Source organism: Pagrus pagrus (assembly GCF_965226575.1).
Source record: "Pagrus pagrus genome assembly, chromosome: 24".
Taxonomy (NCBI): Eukaryota; Metazoa; Chordata; class Actinopteri; order Spariformes; family Sparidae; genus Pagrus; species Pagrus pagrus.
Genome location: NC_140206.1, coordinates 4859541 through 4886604, shown reverse-complemented (window position 1 = coordinate 4886604; position 27064 = coordinate 4859541). Strand labels below are relative to the sequence as shown.

The following is a 27064-nucleotide window of genomic DNA, read 5'->3' as shown; positions in this document are numbered from 1 at the left end:
TGGTGGAATGTAACTGAATACATTTAATAAAGTACTGCAGTTAAATATCATTTTTTTAAATAGTAATACTGCACCTGAGTAGTTCCATTTCTCAGGGTTGTAAAAAAAAGATGGCCCAAAAGATATCGTGTCACTCGTACGAAGAGTACTTGAGATATTAAACGTACTCAAGTACTCAAAAGTAGAAGTAAAAGTAATTTAAACGTCATTGGATCCTGTATTCAGCATTCTTCTGGTTATTGGAATCAGCACCAATGTAATCTGCAAAGTAACTAGTAACTAAAAGTATCAAATAAATGTGCAAAGAGTAAGTGCAAGAGTACACATGTAGTGGAGTGGAAGTGTAAAGTACAAGAAAATGAAAATACTCAAGTAAAGTACAAGAGAGTACTGCAAAATTGCACTTAGATGCAGTACTTGAGTAAATATACTTAGTTACATTCCATCACTGGAGATACACAAAGTCATAGCTGAGTAAAAATGTCACTTTAGAAAAGGGAAAGTCGCCCATACGAAGAGTACTCGAGTAAAAGTCTACAAATATCTGATGTTTAATGTACTTAAACATAAAAAGTAGAAGTTAAAGTAAATTAAACACATATTTACATGCATGTATGTACTGTATTACTGCACTATTGGATCCAGTATTCAGTACTTAACCTTTAAATTACACTCTTTCCAAGTTTTTTTTCTTGTCGTTTCCAGTCAGAAAGAACGACACTGATTTCAGACACAGAGGTTTGTATATCGCTCTGTATGTTCTGTTGGACTTGCCCTCGACCCGCCCTGCCAGCTTCAGTGTTGCGTTTCCCAGAATGACGTCTGACAACATACAGAGAACAGATACGAGCCTGTTGCCTTCAGCTGTGAGTCACATCAGCCTCTTCCAGAACCGTTATTGGATCGATTTTGCAGAAACTCTTCTCTCTCCAGGACCGATGACTGATCACAGCTCGTCACACAGGAGCTGCAGGAGGAAACACCACTGTATCTACTGTACGACCACATCCCGTCACAGTTGACCAACAAGGCTCCTCACAGATGGTTTCTGGGTAATGGTTCGTCATCAGAACCCTCTTCAGATTTTAGAAGATCAGCAGAAACAAAAGCCCGTCCCCCTCATCCCTCCAATTTAAAGATGATTATATTATTTCATCACGCCTCAAAGATTTATACCAGCACCCAATTCTGAGGACGCTTAGCTGGATCTGGGTTCATTTTCAGCCTCTGCCTCCTCCCGTCTTTCTGCTGACTGTGTGCGATCCCAGCATGGCGAGTAAATCTAATATAAAGGCGTTATTGATCCGCAGCTCCTTAATCACTTTGATTCGGCCCAGTTTTCACTGACCCCCACTGCAGCGATGAGTTCCCCAGGGGTGGGCCTTCAGCGCCGCGGACGGCCAGACACTCGCAGGCAAATGCAATTTTTCTGCGACGCCAAAGAGATTTAGAAATCCCATCATCAATCATCTCATCACTAATATTTATACATGTGCCGCGGCGATCGATGGAGCTTCTGTTTTTTATATTCGGCTCATCAGTGTGAGAGAAGAACAGCTGCATCAGTGCGCAGCCTAAACGACTGGAAACCTCCAGAACCACGGGACGATTTGAGAGTTTTGACGTTTTAAACGGGTCAGACGATTATAGATTGATAATCTACGTGGCCAAAAGTATGCGGACACTTACGTAGACGTTGTAGATCTGACTCACAGTTGGTGTTTCACCCTCCTCCAGGGGTTTTATACTCCTAAGGTGTCTCAGCCACCTGTGTGACCATTGTCAGCCCTATTCTGGCCCAGAACCCAGGAGCCATGTCCATCTTGGGGCTGTGTGGCCCGTCACTGGGCCATACCAAGTGTGCTACCTGGGTTCACTTCCTATTTTTCTCTTGCTCTTCTCCCCAGTGCTCCCGTTTTTGTGGTAGTTTGACTAGTATTAAGTCATTTTCTCCTGATATTCAGTGTTTGTTTCTTGTATTTTCGCTCGTCTTTTTTTGCAATAAACAAGCAGAAAGTCAACATCTTAATACTTTTATGTTTTTGGACTAAACTTTTCTTGACTTTCATGGATAATTGTGTTAATTACAAGAACAATCTGGCCTTGACACACTCACACACCACTGTTCTTCGCCATGTTTGACACCATGGAGCGTTTTGTAGTTTTCCCTCAGACACGGGGAACGAAGATGCTTCTTTTCCCCTCCAACAGTTGCAGGTTTCTGGGTTTGTTCCTGCTTGTGTAGTATTTTTATTTATTTATTTATCTTTGAAATACAAGGCTGCATTATCATAAGGTGAAGCAGAGGACATCTTCAGCGACTTGCACTCGGTTTTCACCTGACAGCAGCAACAACGACCGTTTTCCAGTTCGCAAAGTTCGATCAAAAGGAAGTTTAAGTCAGTAATTAATTAAAAACCTTTAACTGAAAGTAAAAAACAAGCCCCTTTGTGCATTAATACATACATCCAGAACTCACTCCACATGGAGCTGTATGTTTTCTGTGTCTGTGTAACAGACATGTGCTGCTATGTGCCTGATATCATGAACCAACTGTGTCACTCGGTAAACAATGCTAATTAAGAGAGACAGTGGGATTGCCTCGCTGACCCCTCTCCCCCATCCGTGTTTGTTTGTTTTTATTGTTCATGCTAATTAGGCTTAATCCCCTGTTTCTCTCGCCGTGGACTCTGACCGGCGTCGGGCGTCCGCGGCTGCAGCCAATCGGCTGCGGCGATACTGCGGGGTTGTAGATGTTTGAGATGCAGGAGGGAGTGAGTGAGGAGGAGAGGGGGGGAGTTAAGCTTATAGCTGTGTGTGTGTGTGTGTGTGTGTGAGGAGGGGGTGGGGGGGGTATCATGTCGGGTGGGGCCCCTGGCAGCCATTGTCTTGCAGTACAATGATACAGCTCACAAGTGAGCAGTGGGCCAATAATGAGGAGGAGGCCCCGCTGAACAGCGTGTCCCTGCCAATTGTTCTGCCGCCACAGAGGGAGAATGGAGCTGTCCACACACACACACACACACACACACACACACACACACACACACACACACACATCCATACTCCTCACACCTTCCTCGCTGTATGGCCTACTCCCACACACACACACACACACACACACACACACACACACTCCCCCCCATCTCATATCTGTGACATGGGGAGTGTGTTCACTAATGGCTAATTAAAACAGGACTATTAATGAATGGCCAAGCAGCAGACATGATAAGGAAACTTAGAGGGGTGAATTAACACATCCTTAACATGTCATCCCAGCCAGCTGCAGCCCAGAGTGTGTGTGTGTCTGTGTGTGTGTGTGTGTGGTGTTTTCACACGTGCACACAATATACATTTTAGACAACTGAATAACACGTTTACATTTATGAAATGAGGCGCGTTGCCCGTAAAAAACAAGGAATATTAAGTAGATTTAGCTGTAAAACACCAAAAACTCACTTATTAATGGTGTTTTAACTGCATGAATGTGAGCATTTAAGTTGGAGAAGCACATAAAGTCTGATGTTACTACAATTTGTATGTGAAAACAATTTATTTTTCATCTTAAAAGTAGATTTAATGATTATTTTAAAAAGTAAACATGCACCTTTACTCGACTTGTTGCTATTATTACAATTATAACTTTACTTTTAACTTACTTGACATGAAATCGATTGCTGATGTTGCAAAGATAATCGAAAATGGGCTTTACCTGGACATTTATCCAAATTCTGACCAGTTCACACAGTCAATGAAAATCTTACAAGTGTATGGAGGTAAACTAAAAAAATGGATGGACTCCAAGGATCAAACATCTACTGAAAAACAGACGGTGTTATATGTCGATGTTCACCGAACAGATCATCCTGATGCAACTAAATATTGCACCACTCTATAAGGAAAAAAATGACAGTAATGGATTATTGTGTGTTTTACAGCGTTCGCTCACTCAGCCTCGGGGGTGCTGCCGTGCTGTGAGGACCGGGCCGAGGTTGATGGGGCATGATGGGTCGCGGCGTGCAGCCAGAGGTCACCAGAAGCCATTACGGAGGGCAGGAAGTGGAATTATGCACGACTACCTGTGGGTTTTGTCCCAGTGGCTCGGCAGCGGTCAGCGGGGGTCACTCATGCCTCAGTTGCTGCCCAGTGAGCCCTGAGGAGGCTGGTGGTAGTCAGGGTTGCATGTGGAACATAAAGGAAGACTTTCCTCACTGTGTGTCAGTGTTTATTAGGAGGAAATTAACGAGTCTGTCGTCGCTAAGATCCTGAGTTCCAGTCATATTTACGTTCCCGTGAGTGACACTCGGGGAGAAACTGGTGACTGCTCTTCATATGGAGGCTGGCAGCAAGCGGTGCTTCCCCTTCCCGATGAAGTACAGCTCCTCCTCGCCGCCGCCGGCGTGTTGAGATTGTGATGGAGGGAAAAGCAGAGTTCCTTTTTCTGAGAGCTCAGCAGATTTAGAGGTCATGCAAGGTAGTTCTCAGAGCGCACACACTCGCGCTTTCTTTTCTCACAGCCACACTTGTTTTCACTCCCAAACACACACACACAAACTGTCACATTCACACAAAAAAAGGAGAAGCGATGCGCAAAGGGAGGTGGGAGACTGGGGTCAGCAGGAGGAGGAAGAGGAGGAGGAAGAGGAGGAGGAGGAGTGGGGGTTGGATATAGAGTAGTGAGTAAAAAGTGCTGAACAGATGAGAGGAAGATGTGTAATGATTAGCCAGCGAGCCGGCCGGTATCAGGAGGCAGTTTGGGGCTTTATGGTTGCCTTCATGCTCCGTCAGCTTAGCCTCTCTGAACGACAGGAAAGCCCATTTCCTAGCCTGTGGCTGTGTGACCGACGGAGGACAAACTCACACACAAAGTAAAGCACAGCTCGCTGCATGCACACACTCAAAACGTGATGTATGTTGAATCTACAAAGACCGAGGCTGATGATGAGGAGATCCTTTTTCACACCAGTGGCGCTGCTAGTGCCGTTATTCTGTTATATCTTGTATCTTATCTTCTATCTTATTTTTATCGAGATGTCGGGACAGTTTACAGCAATTTCCTGTGTCGACAAAGAGAGTTACCAAATCATGATCTTTTCCTAAGCCTGACTAAGCAATTTTTGTGCCTTAACCTAACCAGCCCTTAAACACAATGTTATTGCAACATAAAATTGAAAGTTGAACATAATTTCAACATAAAGAAATGTTAAGTTACAACATAAAGAAATGTTAAGTTACGACAAAGAAATGTTAAATTTTGCCATTCGACATAAAGAAATGTTAAGTTTCAACATAATTTCAACATAAAGAAATGTTAAGTTACAACATAAAGAAATGTTAAGTTACGACATAAAGAAATGTTAAGTTACGACAAAGAAATGTTAAATTTTGCCATTCGACATAAAGAAATGTTAAGTTTCAACATAATTTCGACATAAAGAAATGTTAAGTTACGACATAAAGAAATGTTAAGCTGCGACATAGAAATGTTAAGTTTCAACATAAAGAAATGTTAACTTACGACATAAAGAAATGTTAAGTTACGACAAAGAAATGTTAAATTTTGCCATTCGACATAAAGAAATGTTAAGTTTTGACATTCGACATAAAGAAATGTTAAGTTTCAACATAATTTCGACATAAAGAAATGTTAAGTTACGACATAAAGAAATGTTAAATTTTGACATTCGACATAAAGAAATGTTAAGTTTCAACATAAAGAAATGTTAAGTTACGACATAAAGAAATGTTAAATTTTGACATTCGACATAAAGAAATGTTAAGTTATGACATAAAGAAATGTTAAATTTCAACATTCGACATAAAGAAATGTTAAGTTACAACATATACGTGGTTTGCAGAAACATAACAAATGTAGCCAACATTTATTCTTGGAGTGAGTTTTCAATTGTAAACATTTTAGCCAGTTTATCAAAAACTGTTTCATAAAAATGGCTGTACACATGCAAGTACTGTAACTGTTGTCACTGTAGTCAAAGTAATTTTTTTTTTTTGGTCACAATACTTGAGTCGGTAGGTGTCCTGAGAAAACTCTTGGTTGAAAACCTGTTTTTTTGGATTTGATTCCTTGCACCATTAGAAAACAAGTGGTGTGCAAAGAAAAACACCAAGGTTAAGACTACATTTCCCACAAACCTCTTTGCTTCTTTTATCTATACGGTCAAAACATTTGGATTTTGCTTTACTGAGATTGTTGAAAATGTTTTTTGTCCATCAGCGCCCTCCTTCTGCTCAACCGAGCCGCTTCCCCTCCGAATCCAACCTTGAAAGCCTGCGGTGTGAATCCAGAGCCAGACGGAGGCTGTTAATCATGTCAGCGATGGGCTTATTTGCTTGCAGCAGTTATATCATTAAATTGCACCTTTAAATGATGTAGGCACACTCAGTCACCAAAACACACAACTGCACAGGCACATATAGGCCTGTGACTAACACAAACCTATGCACACACAGTTTGTCACACTTTCAGTGTTGGCACCTTCCCTCCCAAAAATACACACTCCCACAAACAGTAACAGATTGGTCGCAGATTGACGTGCACTTCTTCTTGATCAGTAAAGCTGATGGATTTCGGCAGGTCTCTCCCCAGTGGCTGTTTTGTGAGCTTCAGCTCAGCAGTATTAGCTGACTGGCTGCTATTCAGAGGTCAGAGGTCAGCCTGTCTGTCTGCGCTCTCCTCAGCAATCTCCTTTTCCTCGCCGCCGCCGCCACGGCGCGTCCCCTCTTCATATTAAATCACACTTGACACACCTGGAGCACTGAAGCGGCCTCATCCATATTTTATCCCCGTGCTGTTTTTAATACGGCAGCACTTTTTAGGGTGGCAAACTGATATATTTATTAACTGACCGACCTGTGCCGCGGCTGCTTCTACCCGAGGTGTGGAGGGATGATCGGGTTTGTTCGGGAAATAAAATGAAAAGGAGCTGTGACAAGTTTATGAAGTAAGCACAACGGCCCTTCATTACTCTCCCCAAAACCCCCTCCGGCGTTTTTCCATGCCAGGTTGCACCGCTCTCCGACTAGTGGAGGTAAAGCGAGTGAATTGTCAGGGAGAATCTTCCTCGTGCTATAACTTAGCCCTTAAAGGCCTATTATTCCTGAAGAGGCCCGCTGTTGAAACCAGTTTACTGTCATAACTCAGGCGAGGAGGCCCTTTTCTTTCAGGTGGCAGGGGGGAAATGTTTATGGAGGAGGTAAATAATTCAATCGGCTGCTTTATCGCACTGTCATTCACCCGTTCTTGGGCTTTTTTTTGGTTTTCGTCTCCAAGCGCCAAACAGCGAGAGGAGGATGAGCACAGTTTGCCCTTTTTTAACCACAATTTAGCAGAATGAAGCCCTTTAAACATACGTGGAGAGGCAGGGTTAAGTGCGGGAAAAACAGGAAAAATACCCACTTGTGTGGTGTGTATTTGGTGTGTGAGGGTGCACACTTGTCACCTGCTTGCACATTTTTCACCCAAACAAAATACTTTGGGTTTTTTTTTTATTTCATTTTTATGAATCATGTCTAAAAAAATCTGGCTTGGATTGTCGCTCACCATGTTAATCATCTCAGATTTTAAGACTCTACCAAGAAATTGTTCAGTTTTTGCACAGTTAAAGCCCGAAAGGTCACGTGAAGCGAGTTATCAGCCACCAAACTGCGATTTTTACCCCGGCTTTCCCTTCATCCACCCTCCGAGCTCTCATTTCCTCTCTCGTTTCCTGTATCTCGCCTCTGCTTTCCATGCTGCCCACGGCTGCCCTTTACTATCCCCGCTCTCCGTCCCCTGCCACATACTTCTCTTTCATTCTCTGTGGGGAAATATAACCAAACTAGAAATCCATAATCGTTCATTAAACACAGTTTCACACACTCTTATGCTAAAGATAGACGTCAGAAAACCTTAAAAGTTTGTTGTCCGGAATTGTCATTTGTTTACTTCCTGCTTCTTCTCTGTCGTATTCTCAACATGTCTGCGCGTGACGATTACATAAGCGATAGCATGTTACATGGGCGGTGGTGCCTTCATCCTACACACTATTGAATAATGCATCTGTTTATAGCACATGTGACACCAGAGGAACCCCACACCGCATGTGATACGTTTGTTTTCATCTGTAGCAGTTGGTATCGATCGTGTTTCTCTTGGGGCCAGCTGAAACAAACATGTATTTTAAATATGTACCAGAGGGTTCAATAAATAACTGGCATTAGTTCGACATACTGCATGCGGCATAAGACCAGCCCTCCCTTTAGTACATATTTCCATCCAATTTCTATATATATCGCTCCAATCACGACTTTTTATTAAATATGAGGCTGCTCTGATTGGTTGTAGATCAATGCAATAGCATGAAAGCTGATCGTCACTTGTTTCACGGAGGCCTCAGAGAGTTCCAGGAAGTTTTGGGATTATGATTTGAATGCATGAATATAAAGATACAGAACAGCGATATTTGGTAATTAGTAGCCAATGAATGAATAAATGCTCTACTGCTGAAACTCTACCTCACTGCTAGTATTAGCGACTAACTTCCATGAACTACTGAGAGAGAGAAAATCTCTCAGAGAAGATGCCTGAGCTGACATCTGTAAGGAGCTTCTAGTAGACTACTTCCTTATATGTGTCTCACCTCACCTGGGACCTCCATGGGATGCCCCAGTAGGAGCTGGAGGAAGTCTCTAGCGAGTTGGGTGTCTGGGATACATGGCCAAGCCATGCTAACACTTCGACCGTTGACTTTGCACTTGAGGTGATGATTTGTTCAAGATCCAAAGGTCTCATCTCCAACTCGCCAAATACTGACACTTTGGGGATTGTAGGTGAGTTGGTCGTTAATCCAAAACGTCAGCTTTTGACGAGTTGGTAACGAGACTCAAAAATAAAATTATAGGATTTCGTCGCCATTGTAGGATTCGTAAATTCATGAACTCGATTGCGGTTGGAGAAAACTGGATGACTGAATGCAATCTAGAGCAAACAATGTGATGAACTCAACAACTAGCTGCCCACCCAGGCCTTCATTTCATACCGCTCCTGTCGCCAAGAAAGTACAATTAAAAATACTTCTACTAAAGTTTGCATGTATCCAATCCTTTGTATGTATCTCTTCCTCTATCTTGACTTCTATCCTTTACCCAGTCAGACAGACAGGCTGAGTTACAGTCAGAGTCTGTTGTCTGCATCACTGTGCTGCTATGAATGACTTACTGCCCACACCAGGTGTGTCATCCTCTAAGTAAGGCGTGTGAGAACCACTTTAGGTGCAGATTGAGTGTGTGAGGTGTCGCGCGTAGGCTACATGTGTGCACAAAATTTATGAATGCGTGTCTGCGTGCATCCGAGTGTCGGGTAGATTGAGAGAGAAAGTGAGGACTGGCAGCTCCTGCCTCTCTCCAACAGTTCCCATAAATTGCGCCATAAATTCAGTCCGTCCTCTGCTCTCACAGGGCTCAAACGTTTGTACTCTGGCCACTCACAAAACAGCCACAATGAAGAGGGTGTCTGTTATTTGAACAGTGAACTCTGTCAGGAGCTGCCAATGGCTACTACTCTCTCACTGACCTGCCTAATGCCCAAAAAACCTCTTACTTCACCCTCTAAACCTCTGAGTTCTGACCCAGGGTTACATGCTATGGCCTCAGTGCAACACATTACAACTGCAGGCATATTGAAACTTCATGGAAGAACCACTATGTCAAGCTGAAGTCTTCATAGGAAAAAAGAAAATCAAACAAAATATGAACCACGGCAGTCAAAAGCGTCTGAGTTCTAGACAACATCGAGGACGAGGGTTCAAAGGTGCTTCTCAACCTTTAAATTGAAAGAAACTGATTGGACATCGAGCATCTCCCACCTCCAAATCCACTTTCGCTTTCTTCCAGACTGAAAGCAAACAACGCTTTAGATAAAGTGTGAACGAGTGGCAGCAAATAGAAGAAAAGCAAACAATAGAGAAATGGTCAGAAGTGTCTGTCTTGGCAGCTCAAACCGAGGCAAGAAGGTATTTGTTCAAGCTGAAACTTCGAGGGAGAGCCAATCACCCTCGAGCAAAACTCCGTCCAAGTCTCTGCGATTTTATCACTGACCAAATGGTGAAGGTTACAGCCGGAGAAATACCCACTGTGTTTTTGTGGCCAGTGGCACTTTTATAGAAGAGAAATTCACCCAAGGAGGAGCTGGTTGTCACAGAAGGTATTAATTTAAGCTTTCTGTAGGTGAGGAAGACTTATTTTTTCCCCATTTCCTGTAAGTTATCTTGTAAATGTTCAATAGACTTCCAGTCATGCTTTGTTCAACCATTCCTGATTGAATTAATGGTTGTGATATTTTCTACTTCTGTTTTCTTGACGCTGCTTGTCATCACGCCCCAGTTTGTAGAAATGACTAGAAGATCCCTGGTTCAGTTGCCAGATCGTCATGCTTTAGATTTTTCCAAAAGGATTTCTGGAGAAAAGAAGTAGCGTGTCTTACGTTGGGAAGACTTTGTATAGATTGAGCTCGATTTCAACCCTGGACTGGTTCCCCCGACTGTATATCTCCAGTACAGCTCCTGGCTCGGTCTGTAAAAGATCTCAATCCCATTTTATGTCTAGTTTTTGCATTGATTCAAGTGATTTTCTTCATCTCACTCACTGTATCGTTCCTTTCTCTGTCAGACACATACTTAAGCATCTTATCTTATATTATTGTCCTCTAGCTGGTCTTTTTCTTTGAATTACTCTCCAGAGCTAAGAGACAACCAAGAGAAATTTATTTGAGCGAGAAACATACGACATTGCCGAGGGGACACAAGCAATATCTCTTACTTTACTCTCATTTAGTCGCGTCCCTCCGCCTCGTATCTTTCTTTACTTGTCTACTCGCACAAGTCGAGCTCAACAGGACCTGAAGGTGACACGCTTGTTAGAAAATGTGTTTTCTAACCGCAGCTGATGGCGGAGTGTCGGCATGGGAGCGGCAGGACCGAAGGGGATTGTGATGAATCTTTGAGCCTTTTTCCTGCCGCCATCCTAATCAGCAGGGATTGATTAATTGGATTAACCTGAAATGATCTTAATCACTGATCAATTTCCATTAGACAGCCTTAAATATGTCTTAATGGGATTGGAGGAGTGTCAGGTGCATGTGAGTGTGGTGTGTTCGTTTATATCAGCATGCGAGATGTGGAAATACAGTAAATACTGTATATTTTGAGCTGTTTATCTGCACAAATTCCTACATTAACTTGTGTTTGGACCAGCACACGTGTCAGTACATATACACATTTCCACTTTAGTATGTGCATGTGGATGAATTATTCATTCGAAGGCCATGGGCATTAATATGCGGCTATATCAGCCTCCACTCTTCTGTGAAAGCTTTCCACAGAAGCCACGAGAGCATCACTGAGGTCAGTCACTGATGCTGGGCAGCGAGGTCAGGCTTCTAGTCAGCGTTCCAGCTCATCCTACAGGTGTTGGACGGGGGTGGAGGTCGGGTCGTCCACATTCAACTGGGAAAAAAAACATTTCTGTATGGTGTTGCCATGTTGAAACGGGAAAGAGTGCTTTCCCCAAACCTCTAGAAATTTGGATGTGGCGTGTGCTGCATGTGACCAAATTCTTTGAGCAGTGTGTCAGCACATGTGTCCGGGTCCAGGTAGAAATGATTACGCACCGTCTGATTTCTGGTTCGCTGTAATGCGAATCATGTGTTCGGGCTCTCTTAACCTGCAAATGTTAGCAGCAGATGTTCGGGAACACACAACAGATCCAGCCCCCAGACTCCCTAAACAAATTGCGTAATTTTGAGAGTTGTTGAGTGAAAAGAGAATTCAAAATCTTTGTGAAAAACAGCTACGGGAAAATATAAATGATCGGTGCCTTCTTGTAAATTCGGCATTAAATACAAAACATTAAGTTGTTTCTTTCCTTGTAAAAAGTGTCTAAAGTGTGCTGTACCTGCATTTAACAGCTGTTTGAAGACAACAATTTAATGACAAGAAACATGTCAATTTCTGCCAATACAGCAAACAGTATCCAATATAGGCTACTTTTTTGTGGCCCGTGAAGAAAGTCCCCAGACTCCCTTTAAAAATCTCTCAATTTTGTGAGATGTTGAGTTAAGAGAAACTCAATAAAGACTGCCAGCGTTGTCTATCAAAAATTCTTAATTATTTGGGCCTTCTTGTAAATTCGGCTAATGTTATACATGAAGTTTTTACTTAATTTACAAAACATCATATTCCTTTGTCTTAGCGATATGTGTTTGTTTGCATATAAGGCAGGGAAAGTGAGATTATAAGTGGTCACAGATCACTCAGGATGGATGTTAGTACCAGGTCTGAACAGGGCCGAAAAGACCAATGAGGCCTCGTGTGCACGACTGTAAATAATGCACTGTCAAGAGGGAATGTTGTTTTATTTCATTTCGCTAAATCTCTAACCTTTCGACTCAGGTCAGGAGGATTACACCACATTAATCACACCTGTGGGTTCAAGGTCACCCTCTGCACTGTTATTTATCCTGCATACCCACGCACCTGCCCTCCTCCCACTCTAGGAAAAGGGAAAAACACTGTCTGCAGGGCGACAATAAATGGTTTCAGCTTCACTTTCATTCACATACATTAACAGTCCCTTCCATGCTCGTCCACATACTTCTGGCCACATAGCGTGTCTCTAATTTCCTCAACGCGTGATAATCTCCAGCGTCTCTCCTCCACCTCGTCTCTCCCCTCCTCTTTTCTCTCTCCCACTGTCTCTCCTGCCGCCCTCCCTCCCTGCCAGCTTCCTCTGTGATCCCACTGTCTCCCTCTGTTGTTGTTCTAAACAAGCAGCAGGGGGTTGTGGGTAGAGGCCTACACTCACGCTGGGTGTGTGAGTCACCGGAGGGGGGCCCGAGGAGGGGAGGGCGGGAGCATCACTCCTTCTCTCTGGCTCTCTCCCTTCCTTTCTCTCTCCAGCAGACAAGAGGTCACTCATGGCAGGTCGGCTGACTCATTTGCAGACATCACACACACGAAAACACAAACATCCCACTTTCCATGCAACGAACAGCAGCCGGATATTCACATGTGGCCGTACAGTATAAAATCCCCCTTTAATTCGCAAGTTTAATTGCACATGTATACACATTACGCCGAGTGTAATTGGCCTCGAGGACGCGTTCATCAACGGAAGACGCTCAAGCATAAAATAAGCGCGCGTCAACACACACATGCAGAAGAAAAGCCATAAAAAAGCGCACTCGCGCATAAATCTTCAACCTGGAAGCGCTCGAGCGTACACGATTCCCGCGCTAAAGAACAAAATCATGCGCCATAAACATGTAAACAAACTCCCACACAAGCAGCATTATAAATACACAAAGGGATGCATTCTGTACATGTTCATATGCAACTAAAGTGTGTTTTCTGGTGCCGAATGTAAACTGTGGACACACGCCTACGTCAAGAAATCTGTAAGTTTTATTGGCAGGGAAAGATATTTTCTGGCGGAAGTGGTAGGAAACAGACGGTGGCGGTGGCGGCGGCGGCGGCGGGGGAAGGGCTGGAAGTTAATTCACACATCGTGGATGGAGATATGAAGTTATATCTGAGAGGAAACGCGCGGCTCGGTTCCCCGTCGTACGCAGGTGTACCGTCCACATCTCCGGTGGAATACTTAGCCGGGGGATCATGGGGCCGCCTCCATTTCCATAACTCCATTAAGGCATCTTTTCGCTCCCTCTCTCCCCATCTCTGTCTCTATCTCGCTCGCTCACACTGAGACACCTGTGTGGGAAAAGCTATAAAGACGTCACCCCTGCGGAAAAGCAGAATTACATTTTCCTTCACGTTTGAGGAAGACGTAATCTGCGGTACAGCTGTGAGAGTTGTGCAGCGATACAGAAAGCGAAGCACAGACTTGATGAAGACATAAAGAAAGAAAAAAAAACACACATCACTCTTTTTATGCTTCTCAAATTTAACCCAACATGACAAGATTGATGCCAGGTTAAAAGTCAGAGGGATGATGCAACGTTTCTTAAATAGAAAGCAGGTTACCAAGCTTTAAGAAACTACCACGTTAGAAGAAATAAAACTAGGGCTTACATCCGGCTTTTGTCAGGATACAGTCGGGATTCATACTGGGTAGTATGACGGGTATTTATCAGCTCCAGCTCCTATTTGCAGCGATGTAAACATGACACCCGGGTGGACACGCTAATTTACATCCCTTTGCCAACACGATGCAATGATGTACATTGAAGTTCGGGACGCTAAAATCATTAAAAGTAACCACAGTAGCACTGACGCTAATTTACATTCATACTGTAGTATGTAAGGACCCGCGTCCCCACAAGGAAAATAGGTCCTCACAATGTAGGTGTGTTGACAGATTTTTATGTCCCCACTGTTACTAAATTAACATGCAGATTACAGAGACAAGCACATTTAGTTGATCCAACCTAAACCACAACACACCCTCCCACCAAACCCTTGAATCAGTTTTACCAGAACCTTTATCAAAAAACTAAAGAAATGTCCCTATTTTATGCTACATACTAACTCAAAGCAGGTTTTGAGTGTGTTCACACTGGAAAACTGACAAAATCACAGATACCTGCTCCAAAAAAGTGTTTTGTTGAAGTTAACTGTCCCTCAGAGCAATCCACAAAAAGGAAATGGTGGCTTTAGTCGCAGCTGCAACAGATTTAAATAAATTGCAAATGCTGCTCGGACAAAGACGGATCTCAGAAAACCAAACATAAACAATACTTTTTGCTTTTACTTGTAAATGGGGCAGTGTCGCTGTAAAAGTCCCAATGTTGTGCCACACAATGAACAATCGGCATTCAGTTCCAGGTTAAATGACTCTGCGGTCGTCATGAGTGTTTAATCCCTGTATCATTTACTCTTTGTATATTCAGCTGAGAATCCAAAATCGGAACATGAAAAAATGATTCATTACTTGTTTAAGAACCAAAAACAAATACCCGTTTGTTTTTGGTACTTTTGATTTTATGCACAGATCAAAAGTAGGAAATGAAAAAATGGGCCCCAGGCTGAACTTGATGTAATATTCAATTTGTCCAATTTGTGTGACCCGAAAGTTTTCTATTATGACTTTATGGAGTCACACAGCAGCTATGCTAATAGGTTTGGGCCATTATTGAGCTGTAGTTATGCTGGTAAACACACCGACCTCTTCAGCCTCTATCCGGGTCTTCTGATGGTCCTCTCAGGGTCTTTTGGTATCAGATTCATAAATATTTTTTTCATTTTCTGATTTTGGACACTCAATTGAAAATGGAAAATGATACTCAGATTGTATTTATTGCCTTTGGCTCTAATTTTCGCGTAAAGATTTGTATTGGTGAGTGAATCTGGGTTGTGTTTTGATCTTCTTTGCCATCGTCATCAGCAAATTAAGTACATGAAGTCCAACGGAGCAAAAAAATGGCTGGTCAGATGATATTACAAGTTTTAAACAAGATAAACCACTTTATTTGGAGGTTAAAAGTGAGCACAAATCCAAAAGAAATGCTAATAGCTGCTAGCTTGTACATGTTCATACTATTAGCGACCAGGCTGTAAGGTAATTCACCATTTAGAGCATACAGATTGCGAGCTCTGTTCTTATTTCCTGTAGCAACAATGGCAGGCTTATACTGAAAGTCTACATCTGGCGAGTCAGACTAGACAAAGTATTGTAAATATTGTACTGTGCCACAAAGAGTAGATCCATTTAAGACCGAAAAGAGCACTTCAGATAGCATATATATATTCCAGTATTTTACTGAACAAACTTGCAGATTGTACCCTGGGTGAGCTATATAGTTGGTGCCTGCTCTGATGCTGTTAGCTTGACGATATTAGCGCCTTCGAGGATCAACCTCTCTTTCATCCTTTAAGACAATAAGATCAATCCGGCGGGGCTCGGCAGCTATAGATAGCCCGGCTGTGTGTGGCGCTAAGGAGAGCGATGACCGCGAGGTCGCCTCCTTCCTCTGGTGTCTTTATACCGCCGGCCCCCGCAGTGTCCCCCTCCCTCCGAGCCACTTTCTCTTCCCCCCTCGCCTTTCTTACTTCCCCTCTATGTCTCTGTCTTTCTCTTCTTCAGTGGCGTGAATCATGAAAGCGAGTCCTGTGTAGTCGATGGGCCTTTTTCCTTGGTGGTTGCAGAGAAAGAGGGAGAGATGAGGTATTGATTTGAGAGCCTCTGGGAGGAGAACAATAGGTCCCTTACTGAAGCCACTCTCAAGCACAAACACCTTCCCCGCAGCCTCTCAGTGCCAAACAGACACCACAGAAGAAGAGTTAAAAAGCAGCTTTGCTTTCTGTTGCTCCGTCTCTCTCCACTTGCAGCTGATTGTTGATTGCCCGGAGGGGAGGAATGATGAAGAGGAGGGGGGAAGAGGAGGAGGAGGAGGAGGAGGCCAGGCCTTGGCACTGCCCGGTTCCCTGCAGACCCACTAGCTGCACGGGCCGGGACCCCGAACCCTCTGAACCTGCCCTGCACTGAGCGGCTCTGGGCCAATCGCGCAAACGCACAGGGCCTGGAACTGTGACACCCCGAAGGTCGCTGGTTCAAATCCAATACTTGGACGCCTGAAGGCACGCTGAACTTTTCTCGGCATGTAAACCCAGCCCGCCCCGCCTCACCCCGCCTCCCCTCTCCCCCACCAGCACCCACCCACCACCAATCTCGCTCGTGAATCCTGTCCGGGGTCGGATAAAAAGCTCTCGGCTTTGACTGATTCACGACCGAGCAGAGGGCTCGGCACATGATGTCATCGCAAAAAGTGGACACGAGGTCGATGACATCATCACCAGGAGACAGCAAGAGCACCTCTTCTGTCTCTTTGGTTTATGAGCTTGTTGTCCTGCACAGAGAAACATACAACTTTATTACTCGCCGTTGACTACGAGGAACGCTGGTGTGAAACACAGCGATGGCGCTCGAGAGGGCGTTTCTTCCTGCGATTATTGGTGTGACGGCGATAAATCAATCGTCTATAATCACTGTAAAAATGTACTTAAGGTTATTAGAAATCTGATCTCAAAGGGAAGAACATGATTTCGAACTATTTCCTCGGTTGAATTAATAAATAAATCATTGATTTCTGTGTTTTATGGAAATCATTCTGAGCGCAACTCTTAACACGACTCTTCTGTGATTAACACAAGTGCACATTTCAGAGAAGTGATGTGTTAAGCAGAATATTTCATGTTGCGCGGAGTAAACAAACTGAAACGCGTCTCGAGAGGCCGCAGCTCGTCTGTCAGGTTGAAAACGGAGGCAGGTCAGAACGGCCGATGTTACCTCCTCTCCTACACAAACACGGGCCGGCAGAGGCAACGAGCGGGTCGCCGGGGCTTGTATAGGCTGTTTATCTCATTATGCAAAGCGGCTGAGGGATGCAAGAGGCCGTGGAACAGCATAATCTGTGGAGTTCATTTAGAGTCTCTTATATGTCTGAACATTGTTTGTATTGATTTGTGTTTAGAGGGATCCCGGTGCTTTGAAGGATCAGGATGAAACCGAGGTCATTTCAGGCACCGTCGGTTTCAAACTTTAGATCGTGTTGATTGTATTTCTCTGTATAGAAAAGTTCTGCCTGATATTTCCTTGCTCTTATCGGAAAGCAGGATATAAACTTAAATGTTGAGGAAATACTCAAATTCCAACTAGTGTTTAAGTTCCCATGAAGTCAAAATCAGTGTTTCTTGATCTGTATCTCAGCTATACGGCAGAATCAGGTACAAAAATGGCAAAAAAGTCATTTTGTAGGTCTTCCTCTTGGTATTTTTGAGTTTCTAATTTCCTAAAAGCGTTAAAAAATGTTGATTACTCATCCTCAAAAGGAGTGTTTCTGGGGACTGACTTTAAAAACTATATTCATGAAATCATATTTTATGGAGGGAATGTCAACTCTGGACAGATAGCTTTACTTGTCGCTAAGGTAGCTGCTATCTACTGCTAACCAGCGGCCTCCCAGCCCCGACCGGTGGTGTACGCAGCCTCCAAGAACAACAGAGGCCAGTTACAGTACTAGGTGTTGTCCTTATGTACAAATACTTAGCGTTGTGGCTAAAGTAGCTGCTATATGCTGCTAAATGTGGCTGCTGTTCTCCATAACCGCTAACTGCTGCGCAATATACTTTTTGTTTTACCCTTCTTTGTCTGCAGCTAGCCGCCATTAGCTAATTAGCTTAGTTAGTCATACTATACTCTTTGCTGTACATATCTTTGTCTGAGACTAGCTACCGTAAGCTTATTAGCTCAGTTAGCCTTATTAGCTTACTCAAGTTTGCCTGGAGCATGAAGTTGGATCACAGGCTTTCAGAGTATCTCCTCTTGTGGTATGAAGGGGTATTACGAGACAGGATGAGCTGGGGATAGCTTGTTAGCATGTTTGAAACCAATATTTATACACCACATTTTACAAATTGCTCCTTTAAGACTGTCCAGGCTGTTTATAGAGGACAGGAAGACACAACGAGCACAAACTTTGTCCAAGAAAGTTGTCCGTGACTCTTCTGTCTGTTGTGTGAGGTGATGGATGACCAGCGGCGATTCATATCACAAATCCTCCTATATATTTTGCCCACAATGCACTGCACTTCTCAACAGGAAATGAGAAGGCTCCCCCTCCGATGGCACGCCGCTGCGGCGGAAAAACAATTTTCCAACTTTTCAATTTTGTCACAGTGTCACTCCCTTTACTCCGCCGGCCACTCCTGCCGCCGACTCATGCGGGGACTCGTAATGAATGTGTTTCATAAACAGACGTCGAGTTAAGCCAAGTCCGCTCCTCGTGCTTTATCACTGTGAGGAACAACCGGCTCCTCGCTAATTTCCTCTGCCTCCCATTCGCCGATGAGGGCTATTAATTTGTCGTAATGCTGTTCCTCTTTATTGGGTGTCAGCGCTGTCATATCACGTCGTATCTCAGCCGGCGCTCTCCTCCGCCACTCCACCGGCAGCGCCTAGCTCTCCCTGCTGGTGGAGGCCATATTGAAGCCCCTCTCATCCTTTTCCTCTTTCTCCTCCTCCTCTCCCTCCCTCTGAGCACGTACAGTATTTAATAATGTTCAGTCTCGCTAACAACCACATGAGCAGGCACCTCGCGGTCTTAAAAGCACCCAGGGGGTCATTTCCCACTTTCTCTTCCAGAAAAACCAAGACAGAGGAATTAATAAAACGTCCCCTCCTCCGCCTCCTCTCTCCCCATCTCTTTTCTTTCTCTTCTTCTTCGCTCGCAGCGTCAAGGCACCGGGAGAATTTTAAATGCTCGGGATAAATTGTTTGTCTTAGGCAGGGGGAGTCGCATGGCAGCAGGGAGACAAGGAGAAAGGGTGGGAGAAGTCGAGGTGGAGGGATGCAAATAGCGGCGAAAAAAGTGGCGTGGAAACTCTCTCGCATCTTCCATCATATGCGAGGCCCCCTCGGAGCGGGCGGGGCCTTGATGGAGAGGTGGGGAGTCGGGGCGGTGGAGGGGGGGCGATTGTAAGGCAGAGATGGGTGGGTTATTAATTTCCACTATGCAGTATCATGCAGCTGGTGGCTCCAAAGCGAGGTTTGGCGGTAATGAAAATGGCCTGAGTCGAAGATTAATGGCTCATAAAGACAGAGCGTTTAGATGGGACGGCCGCCTCAATCTGGACGGCGGTGACTAATCGCGACGGACGCACGCACGTGCACACATAAACATGCACACAGAGCCTCTCTCCTCCCTTTTTTTTTTTTACCACCCACTGGCTTCATTTCCTTCCCCCTCCTCGGCTGATGTTGGTGTGAATTGTGGCGGGGTCAGAGTTCAAGGCGTGCGGAGAATTATCTTGATTTATGCCCCCTGAGCTCGGTGCCGGTCGTGGCGTATACGGCGTGGCAGGCGGTCTGTGGACCATTGGGCTGGTGAGATGTAGAGGTGAGGTCACCCCTAGCCCCCTATTTTTTTCTTCTTCCCCCCCGTTAATGGCGGCGACGGTGACAGGACCACCGCATCATCAAGCCGGACAAATGGGCTCGCCAGGCGCCAGCGATTTTTTCTCCTTTGCGGTTGAAGGTGCATCATATATCTCTAAAAGCCACCCAATAAGGTGGTGGGAAACAAAAACCAAATTGATTTGGATGCTTTACGATGTGTGTGTGTGTTCGAGGTGTAATAGAATGATGCAACCGTGATGGTTTCGGCAGCAGAAGGCCATAAAACAAGCGATTTTCATCAAGACAGAGAGTCAATCCTGTTTTATACTATTAGGCTGACATGTGTGCACACTATATAAAGCAGACGTGGGTCAAACGCTGTTTTGTTTCACACTGCTGAACCTGACGGCGAGGATTTATCACATCAGCTCGGCTGTCAGTCACAGGAAAGTGTGCTAACTGAATTTTTATCTGCTCGACGTGGTTGTCTAATTTTGACAATTTAAGGAGGGGGAATGAATGGACGAGAGACGTATTTAGACATAAGACTGAAGTGATTCAAGTCACTTTATCTCAGGCAGTCTTACCTGCAGTATCCCGAGTCAAGTTGTAAGTCACCACAGTGATCTCTGGTTAAAGATGCACCGGCTGTGGCAGAAACCTGACTTTAACTTTTGATCTTGTAACTGGTGGATTATTATTTCCAAAGAAAAAACTATTAATTGTAACATTTTTAAGATCTTCCAAATTCTCAGACCCAAGAAATGTTTTGACGTTTGATGTTTTTACCCCCAACTGTTCAATTAGAGTGTTTACTTCCAGGAGCAACGCTACGTTAAATAAAACCTGTCTCAAAGGGTGGAAAATGTTTCTAATTCAGCCATAATCAATAAATTATTCCATTGATTTGATTGGTCTGAGTCTAGTGTAGTTTGTGAGTCCTGCAGGTCTTCACACAGTTTGTTCTGCTGTTTGTTTGGAAGTCAGAAAGTATAAAGTTTGGACATGACAGGATTGACTGAAAATGGAAAATATCTATCAACAACAACTTGGTCCCACTGATTTATAGTCTCCGCAGCTTTTGTGAGCAGCCGTTGAGAAATCTGAATGTAAGTCTTGGCTTAAGACTAAACTGCGGTCAGGATCTGAAAGACTAGACCGAGTTTAATCCTCCAATCTAAACACACGGACTGCCGGCTTCCAGCTGCAGTGGAGCCTCGTCCAACACAACACAGAACAAGACACATTTGCTACTGAGATGGGGAGCGCATGGAAACGAAACAAAACACTGCCAGGATTAGAGTCCCAAAATTCAGTCCAATTGAGCATGGAAGTCAAAATATTAAAAAAACAGCACTCAGGGATTTAGTTCACGATTGGGCCACCAGTGCTGCAAATATAAACACTGATGATGTTTTGGATGAAAGCATCAAGCGCCAATTGGCAGGTCAACTTCTACACACGGCGGAGCAATCAATGATATTCCTTCAAAAGATTTAAAAAACAGACACATCCTGGACACAAAAGACAAAATACACTCACAAAGCAGCTGCTGAAAATGAAGGCTCTGTTGTTCAGGGAACTAAATCTATCAGGGGGGAATTGACGCCAACTATGATACACAATCAAAGACCTAGAATAGCAAGATCCGTACATTTTCATTATGTCTAATTAGCTATGTCCTAAAAGCGTGTCTTTATCTAGATCCACACCGAAAGTTAATGGGGTCCATTCTAGGCCAAGACCCATCCTCCATCCAAGTTTCGTGGCAATCCGTTCTGTAGTTTTTGTGTAACCCTGGTGACAAACCAACAAACCAAAAATTACCAAACAAATTAACCAGCCAATCAACATATCAACCAACAAACCAACCAACATATCAACCAAAAAAACAGCCAGCCACCATCCAGTCAACCAACCAAGAAATCAGCCATCAAACAGACCTGGCTGAAAACACAACCTTCTTGAACTAATGATGACAATAAGTAGGGACTCACAATTAAAGTGGCACATCATCATTATCAGCTGAAAAAGGCTTCAAAAATACAATAATACATCAGCCAACAAGACAACACTTAATTATACAGATGTGATGCAGAGAAGTTGTGCACTTTGAAAAACATTGTTTGTCTGCGTGTTTGTGGGCCATCACGGTAAGACTACTAATAATATGTTTTATTGATCACCGGAAAGATGTTCTTGGTGCATTTACTGGCATCATCTTGACTCACCTGAAGTTGTACATGATAAATGCCACCGTGATCAAATCTTCCACGTGACACACACGTGAAAACGGTGTGTCCAATTCCTGCTGTTGTCACGTAATCCCCCTCATGGTGCAGGAATGTAATCTTCACATTATCCGCATCCACCACACATAATCTGCGCTTCCGAGTCCGTGCTCATTTCACATCATTGTTGAGACTCCTCCGCCGCGGCGGGTTCACCACCCGTCATCCTCCGTGTGTGTTTACAGTGTGACATGTGTGCGCGTGGATCAGCCCCGTCCTCTGTATGATTACCTCTACACCTGTGTGTGTTTGCGTACAGTGTGCCCCCCCCCCCGCCTGTTTGGCGAGTCACACTTCGCCGTCTCCATCCATCTAATCAGGCGTTGACACCTGGGTGACTGTTTCCTGTCAGCGTAGAAAATGAGAGCGCCCGTGTCAGATTTATCATGCCTCCGCCACGTCGCCTCTTTCTCCCATGCACCCCTGCACGGATGTGTGTGAGGTGTTAGGGAGGTATATTCTTGTCAGCTCACTGACAGCGTGACATGAAAATCTATTTGTTTTTACCCTGTAAGAGGAGACCATTTGGGGTAAGGGGGCGGCGGCGACCCCCTGGACCCTAAACTCCATCCAAACCTCATCTTCTACCCAACAAATTGGACCCCCCACCTCACGCTCCCACCACCTCCTTCCCCTCCTCTCGCCGTGCCCTTGCACCTGGCCCCTCTGCTGGGGCCTGTCATCCGTTTCATCTATCTCTTCTTCAATGGTCCCAGCATGTGGGGGGGGGTGGGGTCAAAGGGCGCGGAGTGCGTGGCGGCGCCTTCGCTGTTTACCTCCGGCTTCGACAGGAGCGTATTTGCTCCTGCTGTTGCCTTGTGCGACTTTACTTTGAGGCCGTTTGACTAGGCGTTAAGGGAAAAAAGGGGAGAGTAGCGCGAGGGAGGCCGACAACTCCTTCTCTGAGAGGGAATTCGCTGGGCTGATGAGGAGGGAGAGACGAGGGGAGGGGGTTAGAAGAAGAACAAGGGGAGTCGGGGAAGAAGAAGAGGGACATGAGGCTCTGCTGATTCAGCACTGCAGTATAGATTTTCATTCCTCCCCCCCTCCCCTCTACACTCCCTCCGCCTCTTCCCCACGCTCTCCGAGTCGGAGCCAGTCCTGCCAAATGAAGTTCCCAGTTCGCAAATCTAATTTCTCCCTTTTTCCTGGGGAAAACCTATTGAGGGGCATTAGATTTTCCCTGCCACATAATATCAAGCGAGCGGTGCCTCTAAAGAAATCACCCTCTTGAAAATAAACGACAAATTGGGTTTGGGTCCTGTGGCGTTTATGCGTGCGCGTCTGCCTTTTTTTTTTTTTTTTTTATTCCTATACGGTGCGCGAACCCTGACCCAAGCCGAATGAAGGTAGAAAACAATTCCCACAGATTTGCACCTGGAGTGTCCGCCGAGTTGAGAACTTTTTATTCTCATCTTGAGGTGGCATGGGGGTTAAGGAGGTCTCCCCGGGAGCGATTTAACAGTTAGGAAGAAGCTGCAGAAGCACCTAAAAAACTGTACCTGCAAACGCATGCAACAAATGCAAACAGACATCCACACACAAAGCCCTGATGGATCAGGCCTCCTCACTGATAACTGAGCGTCTGTGTGCCGCCGGAGACTCCTCTGCTGTCTAATTACCCCGAGCGGGAGCAGCGGTGGGTAGGGCTATTCATTTCCACGGTGAAATAGCCCCCGATAACACTGCTTTTTTTTGTTGTACAGTATCGCAGGGGCCAGTGATTGAATTACAGAGCATCCCCCAGTGACTAAGAGGCGGTAATTACGGCGTAATTTAAGATTACATTATTAACCGGCTGACTTTATTAGAATGTAACTTCACCTCCGCAGTTAGTTACATCCTTATCATAAAAAAGGAGATGATTAAGGGAAAGAGGAAATTGCAGCAATTGTCCTTTTGTAACTGCGAGTGCGTCGGGCTGCTAATAAGCCCGGGCCGAGCCACAGGAGGATTTCACGGAGGTGTTTAGACAGGAGGTAAAAGGTAATGTGCTGCTGACCTGAGAGAGAAAACCCACTTGGATTGAAGTCTGCTCTATTTTCTGCTGCTGTGGGTGTAGAAATTTCTCTCAGTTATGATTGTTTAATGTGACTCCGACATGTCCTTTGCGACTGTCATGAATATCTAATTGAAACGTCTGTTTATCTTACTTTAGATTTCTCGTATCTGGTAGTGATTTTTGGCATCAAGCTCTGACCCATTTCCTGCATTTTTATACATTTCCCACCTGTTCTTGTCTTCACCGCGCCCTCCTTCCTGATCCTCCTGTCTCATCACCTGTGTTGTCTTTGGTTTTCTGTGACAAAGCTGCTTCTTTAAAATGCTTTTATACAAAAAAACTTGACATGACTGTAGTTGACCTGCTGATATTACACATTCTCTTGCTGAGTCACTTTCCACCGCGTCTCCTTTTTCTTCTCTATCTTGCTGTATTGATTCGCTTTAGTGAAAAGATTTAAGATTTTGTTTGAAAAGCCTGCATGAGCAAAGGGTTGTTGCATTATAGTGAAGTATAACACTGAATAACATAGCACAGCATAGCATAGTAGAGCATAGTAAAACATTATAGCATGGTACAGTATACTATAGTGTAGCATAGTATTGTTTAGCATAGCATAGGGTAGCATAGTAGAGCACAACATAGCAAAATATAGAATACTGTAGCATAGTATAGTATAGCATAGCATAGAATATCATAGCATAGCATTGTATAGTATGTCATAGCATAGTTTATCATAGCAGAGCTAGTATAACACAGTATAGCATAGCGTAGTGTAGCATTTTATAGTATAGCCTACTATAGAATAGCAAAGGATAGGATAGCATAGCACAGCATGGCATAGTGTACCAAAGCATAGTAGTATAGCACAGTAAAGCATAGTATACCATAGTATAGCATAGCATAGTATGCAATAGTACAGCATATTATAGCAAAAGACAGCATAGTATAGTATAGCATAGCATAGCATAGCACAGTATAGAATATCATAGCATGGTATAGTATGTCATATTATAGTATAGCCTACTATAGAATAGCAAAAGATAGGATAGCATAGCATAGCACAGCATAGCATAGTATAGCTTAGTATAATACAGCATATCAAAGCCCCATAAGATAGTAAACATAGCATAGCATAGCATAGCATGGCATAGTATAGTATAGTATAAAGTATCCACCTTATTCCTAGCCCTGATGATACCTTGCGCAGATTATGGCCTTGAGCTCCGGCGCGTCCTGTCACTTAACCAGAACCAGCATTTTCCATGGTACCAAGACTTTAGAAAGGTCTGGCACAATTAACCAGCCCTGAATGTCTTTGAAGTGAGAGATGAAACCCAGAACATTCTTGCTGTCAGGCCTCAGTGCTAACCAACACAAATTGTGTACCACCCAGGCTCCAGTCATAAACTGGTGAATTTTGGCAGCGTTTCTGCCTAACCATCAACGTTTAGCCTCTGCACAACCAGTTTTTGTAGGGTTTCTTTTCACTGTGCTCTTACAAAAACCTTGAATCTGCTGCTTTAGCACCTCATAGTAAAGCAGCTGGTTGTTTTTGGACAACCACTAAGTCGAAAACTAGATTTGAAAGTGCATCTTTTTCTCTGTGTTTTGACCTTCGGATCACACTTAGTCAACATTTTTCACACCTGAAAAATTTTGCTTTCTGTCACGTCTAAACCTTGGATGACTTTGCCATCATAAAAAAAAAAAAACTGATTTGACGACATCTCTGTGAAGCAGCGGAGGAGTTACTGTTTGCTCAGGTGTCTGACACCGAAAACTGAAAAATATGTAAATTAGCAGGTTCAATTGTGGGTTCAGCTGTATTAAAACTCAGTGTAGGTGATGACGGAGGGCAGGAGGGGGCAGAACGGAGGCTGCGTCCGACCTACGACTTAACATATGACGGCTGTGACGCACAATTTTTTTGTTTATTTAACAGCATTTTCAAATTTAGCCAGTTTAGTGTGGATAAAGCAAAAGGTCGTGACTCAAATGAAAGAAAAAGTCTTGACTGTTAGTCAGAGAATATCCACACATACACACACACACACTATTTTCGACTCTGCTTTTATTTGCAAATGCTGCCTTTGAGGAGAGAAGATGATCTGAAATCCTGACCTGACAGAAACAAATCCACACTTGAAAATACATTAAAACACTCCCAAATGTACAAATAGCATCCACATTTGCCCTTAAGCACTCACACACACACACTGAGTCAGAGAGATGAAGCTCAAACACCACACACACACACCAAACGGTCCAACTAAACAGCAGCACTGTGGCAAAGTTGACCTGAAACTGAAACGAGATTAACCCCGATCGCGGGATTCGCGCACAAATCCGCTCAAAGTGCAAAAACATGAGCTAGGCCATGGATAATGATTACACATCCCTTCATTAGCATCATATCAGTGTTATGGATTAGACTCAACAATAGCAGCCATTGTGGAAGCTGCTATCAAGCATCTACCACATGAGGGGCTGAAGACAATCCTCACTTGGAGGACAGTAGCTCCCTTTCACTGAGCAACAAAATGCTGAAAAAGACATTCATAGTGTGTTTTTATTATCTATTTGTGTCGTAGTCATCGCAGGGCATTATTTTGATATAAAACATGTTAATTAAAATAAGTAGAATGTGATTCTTTACACATTTACTTTTCTTTTGTCACCAAAACAACCACCACACTTTATTTAAATGGGTTTTCCTTATTTTAATGCACATAAAAAATGCATGTGAACGTTTATGATGTCATTCAGAAATAGCATGCATAAATACTGGGAACAAGTTGCTACTTGATATTATTAAATGAATTATGGTGAATGGTTAGTATTATTTCCAGAAGAAGCTCACTGT

At 44.0% G+C, this 27064-nt stretch overlaps 1 protein-coding gene across 2 annotated transcripts in view; it reads left to right on the top strand.

Moving 5' to 3' along the window:
* The window catches only part of LOC311253190 (uncharacterized protein), a 181360-nt gene that overhangs the window by 135710 nt on the left and 18586 nt on the right, over positions 1–27064 (top strand). The window contains exon 7 of one of the 2 annotated variants that reach the window (XM_084346976.1): positions 3939–4166. The exons of the other annotated variant lie outside the window; for it this stretch is intronic. Coding sequence (XP_084203102.1) covers positions 3939–3978 — 40 coding nt within the window. The 3' untranslated portion in view covers positions 3979–4166. Of the gene's footprint in view, positions 1–3938; positions 4167–27064 lie in introns of those variants that run through there. 2 annotated transcript variants of the gene reach the window in all.